Source organism: Sapajus apella, unplaced genomic scaffold (genome assembly GCF_009761245.1).
Source record: "Sapajus apella isolate SASKATOON/1434 unplaced genomic scaffold, GSC_monkey_1.0 scaffold94, whole genome shotgun sequence".
In the NCBI taxonomy this organism is placed as follows: Eukaryota; Metazoa; Chordata; class Mammalia; order Primates; family Cebidae; genus Sapajus; species Sapajus apella.
This window is the reverse complement of record NW_022437034.1, coordinates 2813172-2834656: the sequence shown is the minus strand read 5'-3', so window position 1 is coordinate 2834656 and position 21485 is coordinate 2813172. Positions and strand designations below refer to the sequence as shown.

Here is a 21485-nt window from a genome sequence, read left to right as displayed (position 1 = left end):
CTCTCTCCCCAGGGTGCCTTGCCTGTGGCAGGCACATAATAAATACTGATGACATGGACACACTGATAGAAACGTAGGTGCAGATGTCAATGTTTTTCTTCCCCGGGGAAGCCATGAATCAGAGCTGCGTGGGGTGGGAGGTGGCTGATGGACTGAGTAACTAGAACTCCATCTGGCCGCTCACCCTCTTGGCAGGGCACCCCAGGGGGTCTCCCTCCTGCAGCCCCCACTGTGTTCTGCCATCCTTCCTGTTCCAGCAGCGGCTAAGCTGAGCCCAGAGAGACAAGAAAACAGCAATGTGGACTTGTGGGTGTCTTCAGGCTTAATATCTTTGTAGCCATATTGCAAAAGGGCATGCCTAAGACAGCGCCTTACGCTTAATCTTTCTCCTTTATTGCTTTTTCTCTTGTATGATTTAACCTTGCACCAGGTATCCAGCTAGATAAATAAAAACTTTTATTTCAGATTAGCCCCAGCTGGGGGCTGCCTTGAAAGCTGAGCAGTCATCCAGTGAGTCAGATGAAAAAGGGAGCTGGGAATCTGAGCTGCTTAGAGGGGCTCGTCTCAGGTTCAAAGCCCGCAGAAGATATTGGGAACTTTTCTGAGGTGGGAGCTACGAGGATCTCCTCCCATGCCCATAGCCTGGAAAGGCAGAGGCAGGCAGCAGAAATCTCCCTGGTCCAGCCTTCCTAAATCCCCTCCCCAGACGCCTCCTTATCCTAGGTACCCTCTCCTCACCCTGATATTTTCTTCTGGATGTTTAGCACAGCAGGGAAACACTGTCTTTGCTGATTTGTTTATGATGCCTCTTCTCCACTAGCATGTGAATTCCTTGAGGCTGGTAATAGTGGCTTCTGAGTCACAGTTGGTCCCTGGGGTCTAGCATGGAGCTTGGAACACAGTAGCCACTCAATTAGTACTCACTGGTTAGCTGAATGAATGAATGAACACATGAATGAATGAATGATTGAATGAATCCTAATATTCCACTCCTAAACACAGACCACCAGGCTGACATGAATCCCTTGGCTTCTCAGGCAGAATAGCAAACAATAGCAAAAAAAAAAAAAAAAGAAAAGAAAAATGTGAGGTTTAGAAGCAGGAAGGCCTAGGTTTGAATCCTGGGTCTGCCGCTCATTTGCCCTGTGACCCTAAGCATGTTTCAGGAGCTCTGTGCAACTTAGCTTTCTCATCTGTTAGATGGCTCTAGCCAGCCACATTTGGGGGTTACGATGGGGGTGAGAGATGACATATATAGGCCAACGCAAAATCTTGCACACATCCAGAGAGAGAGATACATGGATGTTCATAGCAGCACAGTTGGTAATAGCGAAAATCAACCCATCAGCAAGGAAATGGATGAATGAACGGCAGTATTTTCCCATGATGGAGTAATATGCGTGGTAAACGTGAAAAACGATACCCACCCAACAGCACGGATGAGTCTTGGAAATATACTATTGAGGAGAAAATATGAATCCCAGGAGCCTATGTATAACATGATACTTGTAAAATAAAGTTCAAAGGTAACTAAATCCAAACAATATGCCATCCACATCTATGTGATAAGATATTTCCCTAAAGGAAGAGAATAAGAGAATGCAGGATTCAAATATGTGGTTCTGGGGGATGGGAGGCAGGGAATGGGGCAGAGGAGGAACACACCGGTGGTAAGGTGTGGGTAAGATGAGGGTAAGGTGTTAATAAAGTGTGAGTAAGGCAGGGATAAGGCGTGGGTGATGGTCTTGCTCTAGGTGGGCTGGTGAGTTTCACAGGCCTCCACAACATTATTAAGGCTAAGAATGAAATAAAAGAGAGCTACACATGGACCAAAGTTAATCGTGAGCCAAGAATTACGTTTAAATCAATTCTGTGTACCGGAGGTGGACCAAGTTAAAAGAGAAAGACAATGAAAAATAAATGGTGGCTAATTTAATATTCCTCAAAGATCTCAAAGCTCCTGAAAGTCAATAAAAAGCAGTTGTCTTAGGTAAGGAAAAAGCAGAAAAGAACCAGAAAAAAACCAAAACCAAGTTCCTGTTGACATAGGGTAACCAGACTCTCCCATCAAAACAACCTCCAACCATGAGCTAGAACCCCGTCAACCCCCTCAACTCCACAGAGCTGCCTCAGCCATGGCTCTGGCTCACAGACAGTCCCCAGAGCTGAGTAGACCAATTAAAGGGCCCATGCAGTCCGTGCTTGGCTCAGGTGGGGAAGTGGACTCAGGTCTAGCAGAAGGGGGAGGCCTTGAGGATGTTTCCACAGCACTCTATGTCCCGAGCAAGGGACAGAGACAGACTCCTGCCCATGAGGAGCATATGGGGAAGGTGAGACGTAGAAATGGAGAGGCCTAGACTGTGCTGCTGTGAAACCTCTTAAAAGTCCACCGACCAGTGTTATTTACGGGAAGGAAGCAAGGAGCAAGCCACTGTTACTGACAAAGAGCTTACAGGGCCTCATTAAAGGAGAGAAGAACAGGGGCTCATGAGCATGGCTGAAAAGACTGGTTTACCATGAAGGCGGGCTCATTAGAGCATCAGAGAGGCTGGCTGGCGGGAGGCACACCCTGGAGAGAAGAGGGAGAAAGAAGCGCACCCTGGAGAGAAGAGGGAGAAAGATCAGGGGGAAGGAAGAAGTGCAGACTTTCCTGTGGCTCATCAGAAGGAAGTGAGTGTGGTGTGATGCATTATTGCTGTTTTGGCACGATGGTGGGAGAGAACTGTAAATAATAGGCCAGCATGTTTGTATAATTAAATTAAAAACCCTCTAGAGGCTCTGTCCCTATTCTTGAAAGAAGAGAGCTACAGGATGCAAATGGGCTAAACCTAAACTTTGGACAGCAGGTTTGTTCCAGCTTGAGAGAGAACGCTTCTCAACTGCTAGTGGCTGCCAGAGGGCAGGTAAGAAAGGTTTGGGGGCCAACCTCGTGCCAGGATCAATTAGTGATGTCTGCTGTGGGTGAAGAATGGGGTGCTTTGGTATATGTGCTGGTATGGGTGTAGGGTGGCATTCACAGATGTTAACAGGCTTTTCTTATGAATATGCCCCTTTCTGCCTAGGCCACCACCGTGAGCCGAGAAACCGAGACTCAGATGTTAGTAGTTTCTTTGTCTCCTTTTCCTGCAATATCTGCTTTCAGTACATCACCAAAGCCTGCTGACTCGGCTCCTGCATGTCTCTACAGTAACCCCCAGAACCCCCTCAGTAGGGCTAGATTGGAGCCACACCTGTTAGCAGGTCGCCCTCACTCCAGTGCTTCCTGCTCCAACCCACCCAGAACTGCTGAGATGAATCTCCCGGTGACCCCGTGTTTACTTCCTCCACCCCAGCTGCACTCAAGAACCCACTTCTTTTGCTTTCTATGTCTTCTAGCAACTGCCCTGCCACCCCTCTCTGATCTGCCCTTGACTCCTTCCTGGCGACCTCTGGCTCCAGCCAGGCGAGCCATGCCCCCAGATGCCCCGAGGTGTTTGGGGCTTCAGGCACCCACTGTGCTACTCCAAGCCAGGGGCTGTGGTGTGCGATTCAGATTTCCAAAGCAATTCTGCTTTTCCTGAGTTTTTACTTCTCAGGGGGAGAAAATGCCAAGCAGCTTAATCACAAGGGCTTTGAAGTGTTTCGAACGATGGTCTCCTGTGATAGCTGTCCCCCGCCAGGCCATGGCCAGGGGCCTGATTCAGTTATTGGCATATGTGGGGGGTGTGAGCTTGTGCAAATCTGACTGTATCTGATTATTCTCCCTGTGTGTGTGTGTGCACGCACACACACTTCCCTTCAAAGCAATCAATGTATTTTCATATATTCCAGTGTATTTTTAAAGCACTCAATGTACCTCCTCGCTTGGTAGCATTAAAATAAAATTCAGAGACAAGCAAGGGAAGGCTCTGTCCTTCACTAACATACCTGGGTAGGTACCCCAGTATGACCTGGAAGTGAGGCCACTGCCTTTCAGGTTGGGAGTGAGGGGTTACGGCCCGATACTTCTCACCCACCCTTGATTCTAGCCCAGCGTTTCTCAAACTTATCTTCATCATCACCCACCCCACTCAACCCCCTGCCCCAGGAGCCACTTTAGACATTTTTACCTAATTGCTTTCCTTCTGCGACACGAAATTTCAACACCATAGCTATGATATATATCTACTTTATACATTAAAAGAGTAAGATCTTCCCCGCCCCGTGTTGAGTGGGTGAGGCACCCCTCCCAAGCATCCTTTCTCCCTTCTTATTATGGATATTTTGGAACACACACAGAAGTAGATAAAACAGTCTAACAGAGCCCCAGGGAGCCATCTCTCCATGCCAACATCAGCATATCTCCTGCCTCCTCTTCACAGAGTTCCACTGGGTATTAAAGCTGCCTCTGGATAGGTCTGTCTCCTGATCAAACTGTAGGTTCCTGGGACAGAGATGGTGCCCTAGTCCCCACCACCTCTCAGGACATTAGCACAGCTCCTGGCCCAGAGGAGGCCCTCAGTCAACAGTGGGTGGGAACGGAGAGTCCACCCTGCTGTGCCCTAACTACAAGATCAGGTGCGTTTCTGCCTGCTAACTCGGCTCAGCTCGCTAAACCCCCACAGGCCTGCAAGGCAGGTGCTGTTATCATCTCCATTTTACAGATTGGAAAACAAATGCTTAGAAGGTTACGCAGCTGGTCAGTGGCAGAAGCTACATCGAGGCTACCTAACTCTAGAAGAGAGCCACCAATAGACATAGAATACGGGTACATGTGTGATTTTACATTCTCTAGTAGCCACAAAAAAGAAATATGTGACATTAATGTTAATAATATATTTCATTTCACCCACTATATCCAAAATATTATCATTTCAACATGTCATCAATATAAAACATTACCAATGAGATATTTTATCACTTTTTTTGCATACTAGGTCTTCAAAATCCTGTATTTTATTGACAGCACATCTCAATTCAGACTAGCTTTACTTCAAGTGCCCAGGAGCTACATAGTTCATGGGCAAACGCACTGGCCGGCATGGCTAGAGGTCACCACCATGGACAGCGGCTCCAGAGCCTGTACTCTCAGCCACTGCCCTGTGCACAAACAAATAAAGGATGAAATGAATTCGTCCCAAGGACCCCTAGGTCCTGCTTGTTCCTTGACAATTAATACTCCTTAATATTTTATGGCCCTTTAGAGTCTCTCCAGCACCATCTCATCCACGTGGGGATTATTAACTCTGTTCCATCGGTGAGGACCATGGGGTTGAGAGGTTAAACATTGCTCAGACACATTGCTAGCAGGTGGCAGAGCTGGACCTTGAACCCACAACTTCCGACTCCAAGTTCAGTTGTGGGGCGAGTGCAGCTGCCCCTTGGAGGAGGACTGTGTCTGCCTAGCAGAGGAAGGATGAGGCCAGAAGGGGTGTCTGTTGGACCACAGGCTGGGCTAAACTTTGGGGATGGGAGCCTGCAGAACTCGGTTTTGGCCAGGCCCCCTAGAAAATGATGCCACTTGTGGGTGGCAGGGCAGGTACAGGCCAAGGAAGCAGATGGGGCCCACGCCAGGTCCTCTATGGGAAAGAATTTGTCACTCCTCAGTCTCAGTTTGGTCACGAGGGGCTGGGAACAAATTGATGGCAATGGAGCCATAACTTACTGCTGAAGGCCTCTTTGTTCTTGGCAAAACAGAGGAGTCATTAGTAATGGGGAAAGCACTGGTGTGTAGACATAAATCCCCACAGCTGCAGGCTGATAAACAGCCTGAAGGGGACAGGGCCCCGGAAGCTTCGCAGGTTAACTGGGGGCCATGGATCCCTTGTGGGTTCATACCTGTGCCCTCCCACGTGGGGCAGGCAGGCCCCACCCAAGTGCAGACACAGCCACCACCAGCCCAGGCTCCTGGGGTCCCCCAGAGACTCGAGTCGCCCACAACAGTAACACTTAGGACTCTTCACTTGGCTCTGCCCACCCCCCACAAAGCCCTTAATTCTTTCTTTCAAAGGAAAATGGTTCCTGAGCAGCTAGGGCTGGGGCAGGCCCCTACTGGGCACTCAGGGCCACTTTGGGGCAGTCAGCTGTGAAGATGCCCTCAGAGTGACATGAACCAGCCCTTCTGCCTGCTTCCCACTAAACGGGCACTGGCCAGGCCACCCAGGATAGGGCTGCAACCAAATGTCACCAGAGAGACAGGTGTGTTACAGACCCTTGTAGACACTGTTCTTTTTAGCCGTGTCTACACTGATGTAAGGAAGTAGAGACAAGGCCAAATCCTAGTCCACTGTCCACCTGCTCCCCTGGGGACAGTGCCCTCCTGCCCATCAACCTGCTTTAGGTTCATGCTGAGGATGGCTCTCAGGGAGACTATGCCAGCCCAGGGCCAGGGGGAAGAGGGCAGGAATGTGGGGTGGGGGCAGCCCCATTGAGCCAGTCAGGGTGGGCAAGGAAAAAAGAGAAGGACTGTCCTTTCCTCGAGCTGCTTGTTACCCAACAGGGGTTTGGGTGAGGTGAGGTGATGATAAACACCCACGAGATAGGTAGAGGAAGATCTAAGGTCATCCTGTGAGTGTTGTTTAAGTGGTAACATACCAAGGATGGCAAATATTTGTCACACAAGTGGTCCTCTCCCTTGCCACACCCATAGCAGACTCTGCCAATTGCATACTGCACCCATGAGCCTATTGGTTCCATGATCCTCTGCAGGCAGCCATTACCAATCAATCAAAGCTGGCATGTGAGAGGTAACCCATTTGTCACCCTTTCTAAAAGACCCATCTGTGCTGGCAGTGGGACTCCTATAAAGCGATGCTGATTGCCTCAGACCTTCCAGAAGTTTCTGCCTCCTGCCCTCACCTCCACACACATCCCTTCCCTGTGGTTTTAAATCCCGGCTCTCCCTTCTCACTTTGTCGTTTGCACTTAGGAGCCTGTCCCAGGAGGTTTTGCCCCTGGAGATGCTGTAGGCAGCTGTGCCCGGACTCCATGCTCCAGCATCCAGCCTAGATGCCAAAGGCTCAGCAGCTCAGCCCTTCAGCCTCTGTCCCCAGAGGGTGAGAGTAAAGAGGTGGTTCTGGCTGGAGCCATCTTTAAAGGCTGGAGAGGACCCAAGGGTCTGGACTGGCAGTCTGGCACCCAGCATGAACCTGGAATGGACAGCATTTTGGAGGATGGGCTTGCAGCGTCTCTGCAGAAGTTCCCATTCTAGGCATGACTTTGAACCAGGTCCTGGCTCTCTGCTCCCTACCTCCATCCAGGCTGGGAAACATCTGGAATCAGCCCAGAGGCTATGAGCACATGAGAGACACGCCCCACCCCTAGCCCAGCACCCCCTTCCTGCTGCCGTTCTGTCCCAGCTCCCCATCTCCATCGCCCAGGGCTCACCGTGCTCCCTCAGTTCTCCAGTGCAAGCCCCTGGTCACTCAGAGGCTCTTGCTGTGTGTCTCAATTTGCAAAATTCATGAAGATCAGCCCCAAGGTGGGCCTCCCCTTCTCCTCTGCCCACCTAGAATGGGCCTCGATTCCCAGACAGGTCCTGCCTTCCTGCAGAACAGTTTCCTTCCTGAGCCTGGGCACCTCACATCCCAGTCTGAGGACCACCTGCACTTGAGCTGCCTGGGGTGCTGTGAGAAAGGACCATTCTTGGGCCCATCCCATATCTCCAGAGGGAGAATCTCCATGGGGCCCAAGGACCTCGTATTTTTGGTAGGAGCCCCAGGAGATTCCTGGGCTCGTTTGAGTTTGAAAACTCACTCCCCTAGAGTGACATTCATTCATTTCACAAGTACCTATCAGGGTTTATGCTAACCCAGCTCCTGTGCTGGACACGAGAATGATGAAACAGGGGGAGGAGCTGGTGCAGGGGCCCAAACCCACGCTCCTGCTGCCAGTCACCACCTGTGCTGGGCTGGGAGTTGCTCTGGGACCTAGGGTACCCTGGGCTTAGAGGCACAACAATAGTCATGTCAGCAGCTGTGGGTCCCAGGGAGCCCTTGACACCCCTGGTTTCCTGCATTGCCAAGGACATGAGGTGTCTCCTTCCTACTAGCTAACCCCTAGCCTCCCAAGGTAGCATTAGCTGCTAGCTGTAGTAATAACCCTAGCTAACACTTACGCAGCATTTAACATATGTTAACTAAGCACTTTATATATTAAGTCATCTGACCCTTACATCATCTCGAGGTAGGGACTCTTACTGCTCCTGTGGTAGAGAGGTATAGGCAAATTGAGGGACAGGGACCCACCCAAAATGACATGGCACAGGAGACCCCATCCTCCTCCATGTTCTTGGCCACTATGCCTTGCTGTCCTCTGAGCCTTAGGGACAAGATGCTGCTCCAACAATGCCACTCCTGGTTCTGGGGGTGTGGGGGTATGGTAGGGAGGGGCAGTGGGTAGAAACTGGCCTGGTGGCTGGATGTCCTCTCAGCCATCAGCCTAGCCTGCCCAGATACACCAGGCTGACCCATCACTGACTCATGGGCTGGGCAGGGAGGTCATGAGCGGTGTGTATGAGCCAGAGTCTGTGAGCGAGCAGCCTCTCACTGCATCCTCAAGGCAACCTTGCTCTAAACCTACCCAGCCCTGGGACAGCCGAACAGAGCTGCCATTTTTCAGTCTTTGGGTGGGGCATGGGTCAGAGATCCCATCACCGAGAACCATCTCTGCCATCAGTCATTATTCTGCTCAACCAAGGCATCTGGGTGGCAAGGGGGCTGATGCTCCCCCTGCAACATTCCAGATACAGCATGAATTCCTAAGGGCTGAAAATGTGAAAAGAACATGAAATCAGCTGTAGTTGCATCCGTTTGTTCCAAAATGATGTTAGAACTGTCACCTTTTCATCGAATACACAAAGAAAACAACAAACTCAGAGCACTGGAGTAGGTTAGATGGGAGTCACCAAAAGTCCCAGGCCCGGAGCTCCAAAGTACCCAAGCGTCTCAGCACATGCTCCTCCCCCAGCGCCAGCCAAGCAGCCCCAGACATCTCAGCCTCTGTGGCTTCCCAACGCCTCTTCTCCCTGCTGCTCCTGCCTTCAGTTGCTCCCCTTCCTGGCCCTTCGGCAAGGACTGTCACTATAGGCATGTCTCCCACCCTGTCCCACATGCCCACAGACCTCTCCTCAGCCCTCAGAGCCTGGGACGCCTACTGGCTGTCCCTGGGTAGAGGACAGAGGTGTGAGGCAGGAGAGAGGAACCCTCTGCCTTACCTGAAACGATGGTGTAGCCAATGCCCCGGGGACGTCCTTTATCTTGGTCAATGGCGGTGATGACGCGCACTGTCGTGCCCTGGGCAGAAGAGAGGAGGGACTTCAGTTTGGGTCCCCTGGCTGCTGTCTTTCTTTGCAGCTGCCATGGCACCCACAGCTTCCCTCTCCAGGCTGACTCCTGGCTGCATGGGCAGCCCAGGAAGTCGGTGCCAAAGGCTCAGGCCTCAGCTGCCCTGGGCACACACTGACGTTCCCAGGCAAACACCCTAGAGTCCATGGGGAGGCCCAGCCTTACGGATGCTGTCATTTTCCTTTCCCCTTCCCAAATCCCTTGTTCAGATGGACCACCATGGGAGAAAAACAGATGAGGAGCCACCAGTGAAGAGACAAGAGATCTGGTCTCTAGCTCAACCACCCATCACATTGCTGTGTGACCTTAGGGAAGTTGCTGCACCTTTCTGGCCTCACTTTCCCCCCATTTTAATAGGAATAACAGCAAAAGGCCTGGGACCTTGTTTTCACTGGGGTCTGAATAAAGGAGAACATGATGGGTCAACTACTTCAGGGATGAAAGCATAAATCCTGAAAGCATGTATGTCGGGGGATGACTGTGGCAACTCAGGAGGCCTCCATGCTCCTAGCAACCATGGCCCACACAGCGTTGTGCCTGGCAATTCCTGCTTCGAATGGCTCTGCCCACACCCTTACTCATTCTCTCTGTAGCACTGGTAGAGAAGGGGCTAGAAGCTGGGACTAACAGGATGGGGAGCCAAGGGAACCCGTTACTGGGGAGCACAGTCTATGGCATGAAATCAAGGACATCTGTGCAGACAGCTGCCGCACCCATGTGGGGAGTGTGAATACACATATGGCTCAGATGGAGAAATGTACAAAAAAGGGAAGTCCACCTGGAGGAACTGGCAAGCAGTTGTACAAACGGCAACATTCAGCATGGGTCATGAAGCATGAGTAGGAGTTTGCCAGGGATAGAACATGAAGAGGAAGGTGCTCTGGGTAGAAGGTAGAGCTCAGGCAAGTACTTGGAGGCATAAGATTGTTGTAGGAAGAGATCCTGGCATACAACTGGCACGTTCAAATATCAATTGATGGGCTGGCTGATTGGCTGAATACACAAATGAACGAACAAGAGAACTCTAAGGTCACTGCCACTACTCACTGAGTCATCCCTTGCCCAGGACAGCCTTTACCTGGCTCCCCAGGCCCTGTCACACCATGGCCAGTGCTGGCCATGCCTACCCCTCTGCCTGCCTGAGGCTCTGGCTCCAGGCCACTGTGTTCCCCTGCGTGACAGAAAGCAAGACAAGCCTGTCCCCACCCTCTAGGGAAACGTCAACCCTGGCATCTGCATGGCTAATGCAGGGCTCTGTGGCTGTGGCCACTTTTCTCCATTCACTGTTTATCAGCAGGAGGCTTAAGCCTACGCTGCAACCCCACCCCCATCTCCTGTGCAGAGGTTTGTTCCCTGACACGCACACCCTCGGGTCTTTGGGGACAAGCTGCCCCTCCTCCAGCTCTACCCAGTCTCGCTGCCATGACACAGCAGGGGTATCCCCCACCTCACCCTCCTCAGGCACTGGTATCCCTTCATAGCAATTGCTCTGTGCTCTCCTGGACTGCCAGGATAACTGGGCCTGGGGCCCACCAGAGCACCACCCCAGAGAGTCACTAAGCAGTACTCTTCAGGGGCAGCAGTATGTTTCAGGGCAGGGCTGGGCCGGGCCTGGGACAGTGATCCTCAGGAGGAGGTGCAAGGGGGCTGGTGCAGGCCTGTGCAGAGGAGATCTGGTGGCAAAAGTGCCCTCAGTCCTCAGAGTCCATGCTGGGCTCCTGCGCAGGGCTGCCCACAGGCCTTCTGGGTGAGCGGGGCTCTGGGGAGGCCAGTGGGTTCTCCAGGACAGGAGAACAGGACCTCTTCTGACAAGAGTCATACCCGAGCTTCCATGAAGCAAGCTCTGACAGGCTCCTGGCAAAGTTTGGGGTTTCATCTCTTTTTGGGTAAATAAATCCAGTTTTAATAAAACCCTGAGCTTTTAATACAAGTGCAGCCAGAAAGACTGGAGATGTTATGAGAAGGAATTAGCAGGAAGGCGTAGGGGCTCCTGGGAGCCTACAGCTCTTGTTTCAGAGGCTCAGTGATTATATTTTCAATATACTGAAACTTATTTCCAAAGACAGGGGATGGAGAGGTGTAGCCATGCTCGGCCCAGAGCCAGCCTGGCTCCCAACGGCATGCTACCTGCTGTGGTTCTCCAGGGAGCCCATCCAGCTGGGGTGTGCGCCAGGGTGCGGCCTGCTAAGGGCTTCTGCCCTTCACTGGTACCCATGTTTCAGGAAGCAGGAAGCCTCCTGAGAGAGAGGCTCCAGTGCGCAGGCCTGCAGGGGCCCAGCTGCTTGTGATGAGAGGAGCGGGCAAGCAGATGGTTAAGGGTCTGACTCTGCTGCCAGACTGTGTGCGTTCGAATCCTTTGGGTAAGTTACTGGTAACTGCTTGCTGCCTTGTTTCCCCCATCTATAAAATGGGTAAAAATCACAATCCCCACCCCTCAGCAGCTGATACACGCGAAGCAGTCAGAACAGCACCTGACACACAGTGAATGCCGTAAATGTGATCGTTACTATTAATTTGGGCCTGGAATCGCTGTGTGCATCTGATAACAACTCAGGGGCCTCTTCCCAGAAAATGCACATCCACATGGATTTCTCCAAAGAATTTCAGCAAACTCAGGCTCCCCAACAGCCCGTATTAATCATTTCTACCTAGAGGGAAGGGGGTTTCTGTGCATTGTGAGGACAGCTAGCAGCCTCCAGGGCAGAGGTGGCACTAGTGGAGCATCTGCGATGTGCCACTGTGGGGTGCACCCAGCAAGGTTCCCCCCTCTCTCTTTCCTCGTATGGGGCTACGTGTGAGCAAACTGAGGCTCAGAATGCTCAAGGATTTGCTGAGGGTCACAGGTGCAGTGGGGGGGGTGGAGGTTACTAGGGAATGGAGGGCCATGTGGGGTGGGCCTAGGAGACCCCATTGCTCTCTAGAGGTGAGGGCTCAGGGCTCTGCACCCAGTGGGTGTGCCAAGGTGAGGAGTGGGTGATGTGTGCGAGGCAGCCCCAGCCTATGAGGGCTGGGCAGTGGGGGCACAGTGGGGGCACAGTGAGAAGCTGGACCTTTCCAGAAGGGACCATGTCTTTTCCCTCTGTGCTTGTCCCCTTCCAAAGATGCCCTCGTCAGGAAAGCTGGGGATGCAGGAGCCCAACCGGGTTGTGCCTGGCCTCAGGGGTCCATGTCCTCTTCCTCCTCAGCAAGCTCAGCTGGGACACCCCCCACCCCATTTCCATGATGGGATTAGGACTTGAAAGGTGAACGTGCAGCTTGCTTTGGGAGGAGGAGGCATCCTTGCGGGGAGCAGGCTGGTGGGGGCTGAAGGGGACTTCCGATGAGAGCTGCCACAGCAGATTCTGAGGCAGAAAATCCTATTTCTCAGTCCTTAATTCCAGTCAATTCCAGTCGAAGGGCTGATAGGCATCGGCTGGCAGTAATTTGTGCAGTTTATCCGCTCTTTTCACCTTCTATCGGCCCTTCACTGACGGGCAGGCCGACATGCTGCTGCTCGAGTGAGGAAATTAAAATCTGATGCAATAATCCCAAATAAGAAGGATTTTATTAGGTAATATATACACTTTAGATGAGGCATGCTAGCCTGATACGCTGATAGGGGGAGGCGTACATGCTGTGAGCCGCAGATAAAGGGAGAGTGGGGAAGTGTCCAGTGGAGGCCCTGGGGCAGCAGAGGCAAGGCTGGGAATGGGGATGCCGGGATCCTCTGGCCTGGGAGGCAGAGCAGGCCCGGGTGACTGCAGCGTTAAATTAGGGTTCTACACTGTAAAGGGACATGGAGGGCCCAGATCAAGGCACAGAAACCAATTAGCAGCCAGGAAGGCTCAGGCCAGAAGTGCAGAGGAATCGGCCTACAGGAGGCAAGGGAACGAGAGAACTCCTCAAGTGTGGAGACCAGAGGAAGGACAGAGGCGTGTGGAGGCACAGGCAGATTCTGTGGGTGCCGGGCCAGGCTGGAGAGTCTGAAACCCTCGATGCACTACCTTTTCTGGCTCCCCTGGCCCAGCCATAAGCCAAGCCACAGGGCTCAAACCTGCCCCATCCAGATTGGGGGTCCGGCAGCTCCTTGCGCATGGGTCTTAGTGCCCTTGTGAAGACAAAGGAACAACGTTGGCAAGGCAAAGGGACATCAAGATCCCCGCACCTGAGAGAGGAGAATCATAGCATATACCAACAGATGGAGCATCAGGAGACCAGGAGCTAAGGAGGGCAAGGATCTTGTTTGCTGAGACTGAGGGGTAGCCCTAGCAAGAGCCTGTGGGATCATTTAGAGGGCAGAGGGTGTGGCTTAGCATAGGGCCTGCACATGGGACCAGCCTCATCAATGTCTGATGGGTGCATGAAAGGATGAACTACCAACTGAATAGGATGGACAGCTCAGAAATCTGTAGTTCTGAAATAAAAGCATGCAATGGTTAAACTTATTTATTGCACTAAATACTAAAAAACATACTAGAAAAAGAACAATCCAGGGGTCTCAGGGGACACTCACACCAGGAACACACCTCATGCCAACTATTACGACTCTGAAAGGAAGCTGAAGCTGTGAGCCCCAACCCAGCCTGGCTACCGTAACTGACCAGGTCACTGCCCAGCGTGGTTGAATGTCTGCTACTTGGCAACACTTGCTATGTGTTTTACGTGCATTATCTCCAACTGTTAAAACCCTGAGGTGAGGGAGGCACCACTGCAGGCACTATTAGCCCCCTTTCCCAGTGAGGAGCTGGTCAGGAGGCCGTGTGACTTAGCCGGAGTGAGGATATGGCAGTGCGGGACTCCTCTGAGCTCCTTTGGCTGCCTGGCCACCACCGTGTCCTGTACTTCAATCTAGTTGGCCTTGGGCATCTTCTCTGCACTTAGCCCTGGGTATGATGCTCTGTAGACCCAAAGGAAGGCTGAGATCACGTCCCAGAGACTCAAGTGCCTTGAATACTGGGGGCTCAGAAATAACCCACATATATAGGTAACATTGCAGGTGAGACTATAATTAAGTGGAAAATTATGTGGCATGGAGAGAGTCAATTCTACCAGGGTTGAGGGAGAGGATTTGCTATCTCTGGGACAGGTGGGGAAGAAGCCAGGGGAAAATTTCTAAGAAAAAGAGTGAACTGGGAACCAATGGGTAGGTGGACTCTGGGCTGGCAACGAGAGCAGGCATGGGGTGGAGAGGGTGCAGGACGATGAGTGTGCTGGTCTGCCCAGGGCAAAGGTGCCTGTTCATCTGTCCATCCCGTAACCACCTCCTGAGCACACACTGTGTGCTATGCCCATAGCAGACCCAGATCCTGCCGGATTGCACACTTCCAGTCTATCATGGAAGCAGAGTGGAGGCAAGGTGTTCAAGAGTGCTGAGCACTCAGGAGACGTCCAGGGGCCATGGGCAGATTGTGAGCACTGTCTCATCAGGAAACAGCACATCAGGGCTGACCTGATGCTGAGAAGGCAACGGCCTGGCTAAAGGCAGAGAGAAAGGGGGCTGGGAAATTCATGGGAAATGGGCTGGGCCGGGCTGAGAAGAGACAGCCTTTGGTCTCAAAATCTGAGGCTCCCACTGCCCACAGAATGCTAAGAAAGAGAAGGCCAGGGAATCGGGGGCATTGATCTGTCCCCCTCCACTCTCAAAGCAGCTTCAAACACTCAACAGTAGCAGGCCAGAAAGGATCTTGCTTCTTAGAGCCTCCCTTTACACCTGCCCCAAGAAGGAAGTGGCCAAATGCCAGCACCACACACGAGGAGACTGGGGCCTTGTGCTGTGAGGGGGCCGCCATGGTCTCCAAGTGAGGGGTCAGGCCTAGGAGCACAGCCTGCACCCCAGTCAAGGCAAGCTTGCCTGTCACTCAATTCTGTGAGCCTGTGCAGAGGTGTGGGTGAGGCCCTGAACACCCACGAGCCTCAGGCGGATGCCCCACTTTGCTTTCAAAGCTGAGTTCTTCCTGTAAGCACATTGAATTCCCTCAAAAGAAGGGGCTCATTTTTCTTCCCACAAATGCTGTTCCCTAAGCTGATGTCCAGGGATTGTGTCTGCCCAGAGGAGGTGTCTTTTTCCAATTTTTCATCCGAGAGCCGGTGTTACATTCAAGTTTGCACAGACGCACGAATGGTTATGAGACTAGACATGCCTCCCGTTGCCCTCCTGGCCCACAGCTGAGCAAAGCTGCCCCATCCACACCCTTGCAGAGTGGGCCGAGGCAGGCTTTGTCCTCTAAGACATCCATAGGTAGCCGATCTACAGGCTATCTATGACCTTGAACACACCAGGAAAGTCAGGAGCCTTTCTTAGAAACCTGGACTTAAGAAATCCAAAGACTGAGCATTAGGGAGGGCGACAGGAGCTGCAGGCTCGCAGGGAAGAGCCGGGGCCAAGAGGACTCTTGAAGAAGGGTGGCTGCCACCATCTCGGGCAGTGCTGATCAGCAGAGAGAGACAGACTCACAGGTCAGGGGCACGGCTGAACCACACTGATGCTGTGTGGAGCCAGGCTATGTCCAGATCCATTCTCCAGCCCAGGCTGGATTTTGTACAGTATCCCCATCCCTGCACTTAAGTCTGCCTGAATGGCTCCCCATTATTTGCCCTAGAAGTCTTTGTTCTTTGCTACGTGGAACCCCTGCAGTAGAGTGAGAGGGTGAAGAGATGGTTGTGGCATGAAGAGAGGCTGAGGTTTCACTGTGCCAGGACACCCATCACTGCCATGCACAAGGACTGGGCAGGAGCCAAGGAGGAGCCTGGCCCACTAACATTCACAGGAGCGTAGAAGGAAGCCCCTCAGGGCCAGGGGGTCTTACCGGAGGAGAATGCTCGTAGATGTTGGTGCTGTAAGGCAGGTTGATGAAGATGGGGTCCATGTCCTGGACGTCTGTGATGATGATGGCCAAGTTGGCCAGGGTGGATAGAGGCCTGGTCTTGTCTTGATCCTTAGAAAGCAGAGAGAACACATAGCCTGAGGCTGAGGGATGCTGGGGACACTCACACACATACATACACACACACAGGCCTGTACCGTGTGGCACATATGTGCAAATACATGGACATGCGCATACACACCCATGCTCTTGCATTCCTGCAAGGAAGGGCTGAGAAAAAGGAAGCTTAAGAACTTCTAAGAACCCACGGTGATTTCTGAGCTGCACAGGAAAACACAAACAGCGTCCCCAAGGTCCAGAAAAAGGCAGCTTATCCAGAGTGAGAGCAGTGCTGGGGTACAGCTAGACCTCCAGCCCCTACCAGCCCAGGCCCGGGACCTCTGGTGGTGGGATGACTAGCATCGGGTAGACATGGAGCCACGCTCAGCCCCTTTGCTGTGTTCAGCTGGGAGCCACCACCTCTCTCTGTGCCCACTTCCTGCCCCTACTCAGCCCAGGGCAGCAGGGGATTGACTAGGATGGGGACTCCTCGGAAGAGGGGACACAGAGGGGATTACTCTGGCATCTGTGTCTCTGAGTCCCTTGCCCTGGGCTGGGGATTTACTGGTCAAGTGACTTTTCCCAGTCTAACCAGCAGGGGGAGCTCCAGGGTCTGTGACATTTGGGGGACTCCAGGCAAGAATCCCGAGAGCTCAGGCGGGCCATCTCCCTGCAGCCAGGCAAACAATATTTAAACCGTCAGTTGGGAATTACATTCTATAAAACCTCGCCAATGCATCTGTAATCCCAGCTACTGAGGAGGCTGAGGTGGCGCAATAACTTGAGCCCAGGAGTGCGAGGCTGTTATACACCAAGATGGCACCTGTGAATAGCCACTGCACTCCAGCCTGGGCAACATAGCAAGACCCCCATCTCAAAAAAAATTTTTTTTTAATGCTTGGCAAGAAAGAAAACCCCAAATCTATCTTCTACTGTTTAAGTAGCCTGTTGCAACTGAATAACAACAGCCAGCAATAATAGCAACTGCAGCTTTGTACAGATGCTGCACTGAGATGCTGCAGGCACTGAGCAGGCATTTCACTCTCATGTGACGTTATGATGAGCCCATTATCCAGGTGAGTTAACAGAGACTCAGAGAGCCTGAGTAACTTGCCCACGGTCATACAACTTATAACTGTGTAGCCAGAACTCAAACTCAGATCCTTTCACACAAAAATTTTCCATTAACAGTTTTGACTTGGGGTTCTAACATCAGTTCAGTCTCTTAATTTGCTGGGTAACCTCAAATGAGTTCTTTCTCTCCCTGGGAATCTGATGTCCTTTTCTGTGAGATGAAGGGTCTCAAGTGAATGACCTCTAAGGCCCCTCGGGCTTGCACATTCTCTGAACAAAGATTTGAGGAGCGACTGTCCCCAGGTTAGATCTCCCTTGGTTTATGTGGGGTAACTTGAATGATGCAAGGCATTCCTGATGTTCCAAGAAGCCTGGTGCCTGCTTCTGGCCTGCAGAGATGGAGCTGCGGTGCCTGGGAGGAGAAGGGAGGGCTGGCTGTCTTTTGGAATCCTCAGGGGCAGCCAAGGAGGGTGGGAGGGCCTTCAGGGGTGGCAGTGGGTGCTGCAAGGAAGAGGAAGGTCTGGAACCAGGAGGTGAGCAGAGAGGCTCTCAGGGGACAGCCTCTCAAGCTGTAGGATTGGGGCCTGCAGCGCAGGCTTGGGCATTGCTCATGGGGAGAGCTCCCAGCCGGGACCTCAATGACCACCAGGCACCCAGGGCTAGAGGGGGAGGATCAAAAAAAGTCCCCTGACCCCTTGGACAGGGGATGCCAGTGACTCTGATTTGCCATGACCAGGCTTTTGCAGGTAGCTGGCTTTTGTCCACTCTGGCACAGGCCCTCTCTGTCCCATACCTGGAGCTGCAGTCCTATTCATGCCACAAATGCCCATGCCTAGCCCACTCTGGACTTTGTGGTGGGGAAAGGGGAGGCATCCTGGCAGGCTCACAGCTGTGACTCTGGGGCCCATGGCTCTCAGAAGCTTGTTCCCAGAGGATGCCTCAATTTCCCCACCCCGCTACCTGCTCAGTGGTGGCCGGGAACTCACATTGTTCTCGTGATGCCAGGCACGAGAATCTCCTTCCTCGAGGGAAGTGCTCAGCAGGCAAGGGCACAGCGCCAGCCCCAAGAAGGACTCGGTGTCAGCTCCTCCAGAAGCAAGGGAGAAGCCATCTAGAGAGGTACTTCTAGGGCACCTCCCGTTTTGCTGCTTCCAAACCTGATTTCTGGGAGCATAACAGCAATTCAACTGTATTTATCATCCCAGCTGGAGCCCAGACCTCTTGATAGGCTGCCACCCAGATTCTTGCCTGTGCCCAGCTCTGGTCTATTCCCCATGGTCCAAAGCCACTTTTGTGGTGGATGGAAATTATCCCACAGCGGGCAAGCATCTGTACGTTTCTCGGCTCAGGTGTGTGCAAACACTGTGGTGGAGGGGCAGCGCATGTGTGGGTACCGGGCTGTGTGGAAGGTACACACAAACGTGCACAAAAAGCGGGCTTACAAATCCCCTGGACCCCCGAAGTCAGTTTTACAAACAGCAGCACACACCTCCTCCCAGGCAACTAACACTTCACGAGGGGAGAAGGAAAGAATGTGAGTGTCACCTGCAGTGACCTCTCCACAAGCACTGGGCCAGGGACAAACAACTGGCTCTTGACACCTCTTTGCATCTTGGCCAAGCCTTGGGGCACCCCATCTTTCAAAACTGGATTCTTGATCCAGTTCAGATCCAGAGCCTTGGATCTGGACCCTGTGACCTGGCAAGGAGAGCCCCCAGCGCTGCCAGCAGCCTGCTCAACAGCTACATGGGCCCGGAGTAGATGCTGTGTGTCGGGCAGGTGGGTCCTGGAGGGTCAAGAGGGACTTATGGTTTTTTGCTATTGGTGTAAGCTTTGTTAACAGAATCTAAGGGACAATAGGCCAGCTTCCGGCCCTGCTGCCAGCAGATGACTCCAGCTATGCCCTGAGGCAGCAGCTGGGAGCAGGGAGAAGGGGGGGGGGCAGGGGGAGGACCCTATTTAGGGTGTGGCTTGCCTGTTCCCCAGGATCTCCCAAACAGCTGGCACAAAGGGCATGCTGTGACGTTCTGGAGACCTGGAGACGTCTAGCCATGAGGCATGGTGGTCAGGGCACTGGACTAAGAGGTAAACAACCTAGGTTTGGGTTCTTGCTCCCCCACTACTCATGGGTTGTGTAACTCTCAATAGAGTCAGCCATCAGATGGGATAATTACCCTCTCCTGCCTTCTGCCCTTGGCTCACTCATCTTGGAATTCCCAGGGGCCAGTAGCGTGCTTGGTACAGAGGGGTGCTGTGGAATGTCACCACTCCATGGAGTAGAGCCAGGATGCCTGAATGCCTCTGGGCCCTGTATGTTGGATGGTGTCAGGACACAGCTGGGTGAACACCTCTGTCCTATGTCCTAAAGAGCAAGAGGCGCCCTGCATTAAGAACGTCTCAAGGAGGTTACCCGAGCAGGCTCTGGAGTCAGGATACTAGGTGAACATGGAAAGTCACTGAATTGTCCCTGTGCCTCAGTCTTCTCATCTGCAAAATGGGTGTCTTAACAATACTTTTGACACAGGGCTGCTTGAGGTTTAAAGTCCATTTGAGTGCTCAGCACAGTACCAGGGACACAGCACAAAGCCTCAGTAACGCTGGCTTCAGGGCTACCATTACCCTCATTGGTAGATGTGAAGATTCTCGAGTGTGTGCAACTGAGACAATGTCCCATGGGACTGCCCCATCGCTCTCTCCCAGCGTGGGAAGAGGCAGCTGGGACTGCGGGGCCCCAGTGTGGACACTCACTGTGGCATTGACTGTAAGCTGGTAGGCCTGGGTGGTCTCGTAATCCAGCTCCCGGATCACCGTGACGATACCGCGGGCGCTGTCAATGGCGAAGAACTGGGAGGGGGGCTGGAAGGAGTAGAGGACGCTGCCCCCTGCCCCCAAGTCAGGGTCCGTGGCATTCACGATGAAGATGGGCGTCCCCACTGGTGTGTTCTGGGGATGAGAGCACAGCAAGCACAAGGGTGAGCCAGCGCAGGGCAGCTGCTGCCAGCATGACGAGTCCCCCAAAGCCCATTCGCCACGTCCCCCAGCCAACCAGACCCCAGGCTCTGGCATTTTCATTCCAGGAGGGTGCCGAGAATTTAAAATGCAGTATCTTTTTTTTTTTTCTCTTCATTTTTTCGTGGCTTCCTGGTGGCTGTAAGAACAGTTCCAAAGATGATTTGTTTATCCTAGAGCTCTGGATGAGGGGGTCTTTGAGTCCCCAAACCCGTTTCTTGGCAGTTTTGCTTCCTCTGTCAAATGCCCTTTAGCTGCCCAAGCTGCAGGTCTTCTTTCTGGTGACCCAACTCAGCCCTCCCTCCTGGCAGCCCTTCACAGACAGACCACGTGCTTAATGCAGTGGTGCTCTTTATGGGGCCCGTGGTCAGGCTGCAAAGGGCCCTCAGAGAACAATGCCCTGGGGCTGCTGAGGCTTCTGTCTGGGTTTGTGGATTCACCCCCATCAGCAGGCAAGTGTCAACCTGAATTAGCAGGTTCACGTCCTGCCCGTTCCAACCACTCGATGCAGGGGCTCCCTTTTCTCCTCACCATCCATGACTACCCAGTGCCCTTTGCATAGAATACAGGCTCTCGTGGTCCATCCCGGTCTTCCCCCTCACATTTTATCTCCTGGTGGCATGAAGCTATTTGTTCTTCTTGAACCCAGCAGGCTCCCTCACACCTCTGGACATCTGAATGTGCTTTTCCTTTGCTAGGTTCCCCTGCCCTAGCTGCTTGGAAGATGCTTATTCCCTCCAGAGCAGAATCAAGTCTGCAAGGGGGCAGTGCAGACAAATGCTAGAGTTTCAGGGATGGACAGACCATTTGTTGGAATCCCAGCCTCGCTGTGTGTCTTTGGGTTAATTACATAATATCTCTGATCCTTAATCCCTTCTCTGTGCACTGAAGCTAATCATATCGCATAGGGTTAGTGTGAAGAATACTTAAGCTCGTGAGTGTAAACATTCCAGCACATAAGTGCTCAGAAGACGGGAGGTGCGATTTTAATTTCTGGAAACTTGGAGGGGCACAGACAAGGGACCTTCAACGGTGGGGCAGGCAGGTGTCAAGAAGCACTGATATTCACGGTACCATCCAGCGCACTCCCTGTCTACCCACTCCTCTTGCCCCATGATCTGCCCACGGCTGCCTTTCCTCAACCCCCAGGCCCTCCATGGAGTGCATCTCCAGGCTCTCTTGCTGGCTGGCTTCTAGT

General features: G+C 52.7%; 1 protein-coding gene across 6 annotated transcripts in view; it reads right to left on the bottom strand.

Moving 5' to 3' along the window:
* Nucleotides 1–21485, bottom strand: part of CDH23 (cadherin related 23) — a 418948-nt gene that overhangs the window by 230341 nt on the left and 167122 nt on the right. For all 6 annotated transcript variants that reach the window (XR_004262173.1, XM_032256272.1, XM_032256266.1 and 3 more), the window contains exons 7-9: nucleotides 20027–20221; nucleotides 16088–16216; nucleotides 9173–9251 (exon numbers count right to left, since the gene is read on the bottom strand). Coding sequence is in view for 5 of the 6 variants with exons in the window: in XM_032256272.1 (XP_032112163.1) it covers nucleotides 9173–9251; nucleotides 16088–16216; nucleotides 20027–20221 (403 nt within the window). In the remaining variant the exon portion in view is untranslated. The remainder of the gene's footprint in view (nucleotides 1–9172; nucleotides 9252–16087; nucleotides 16217–20026; nucleotides 20222–21485) is intronic.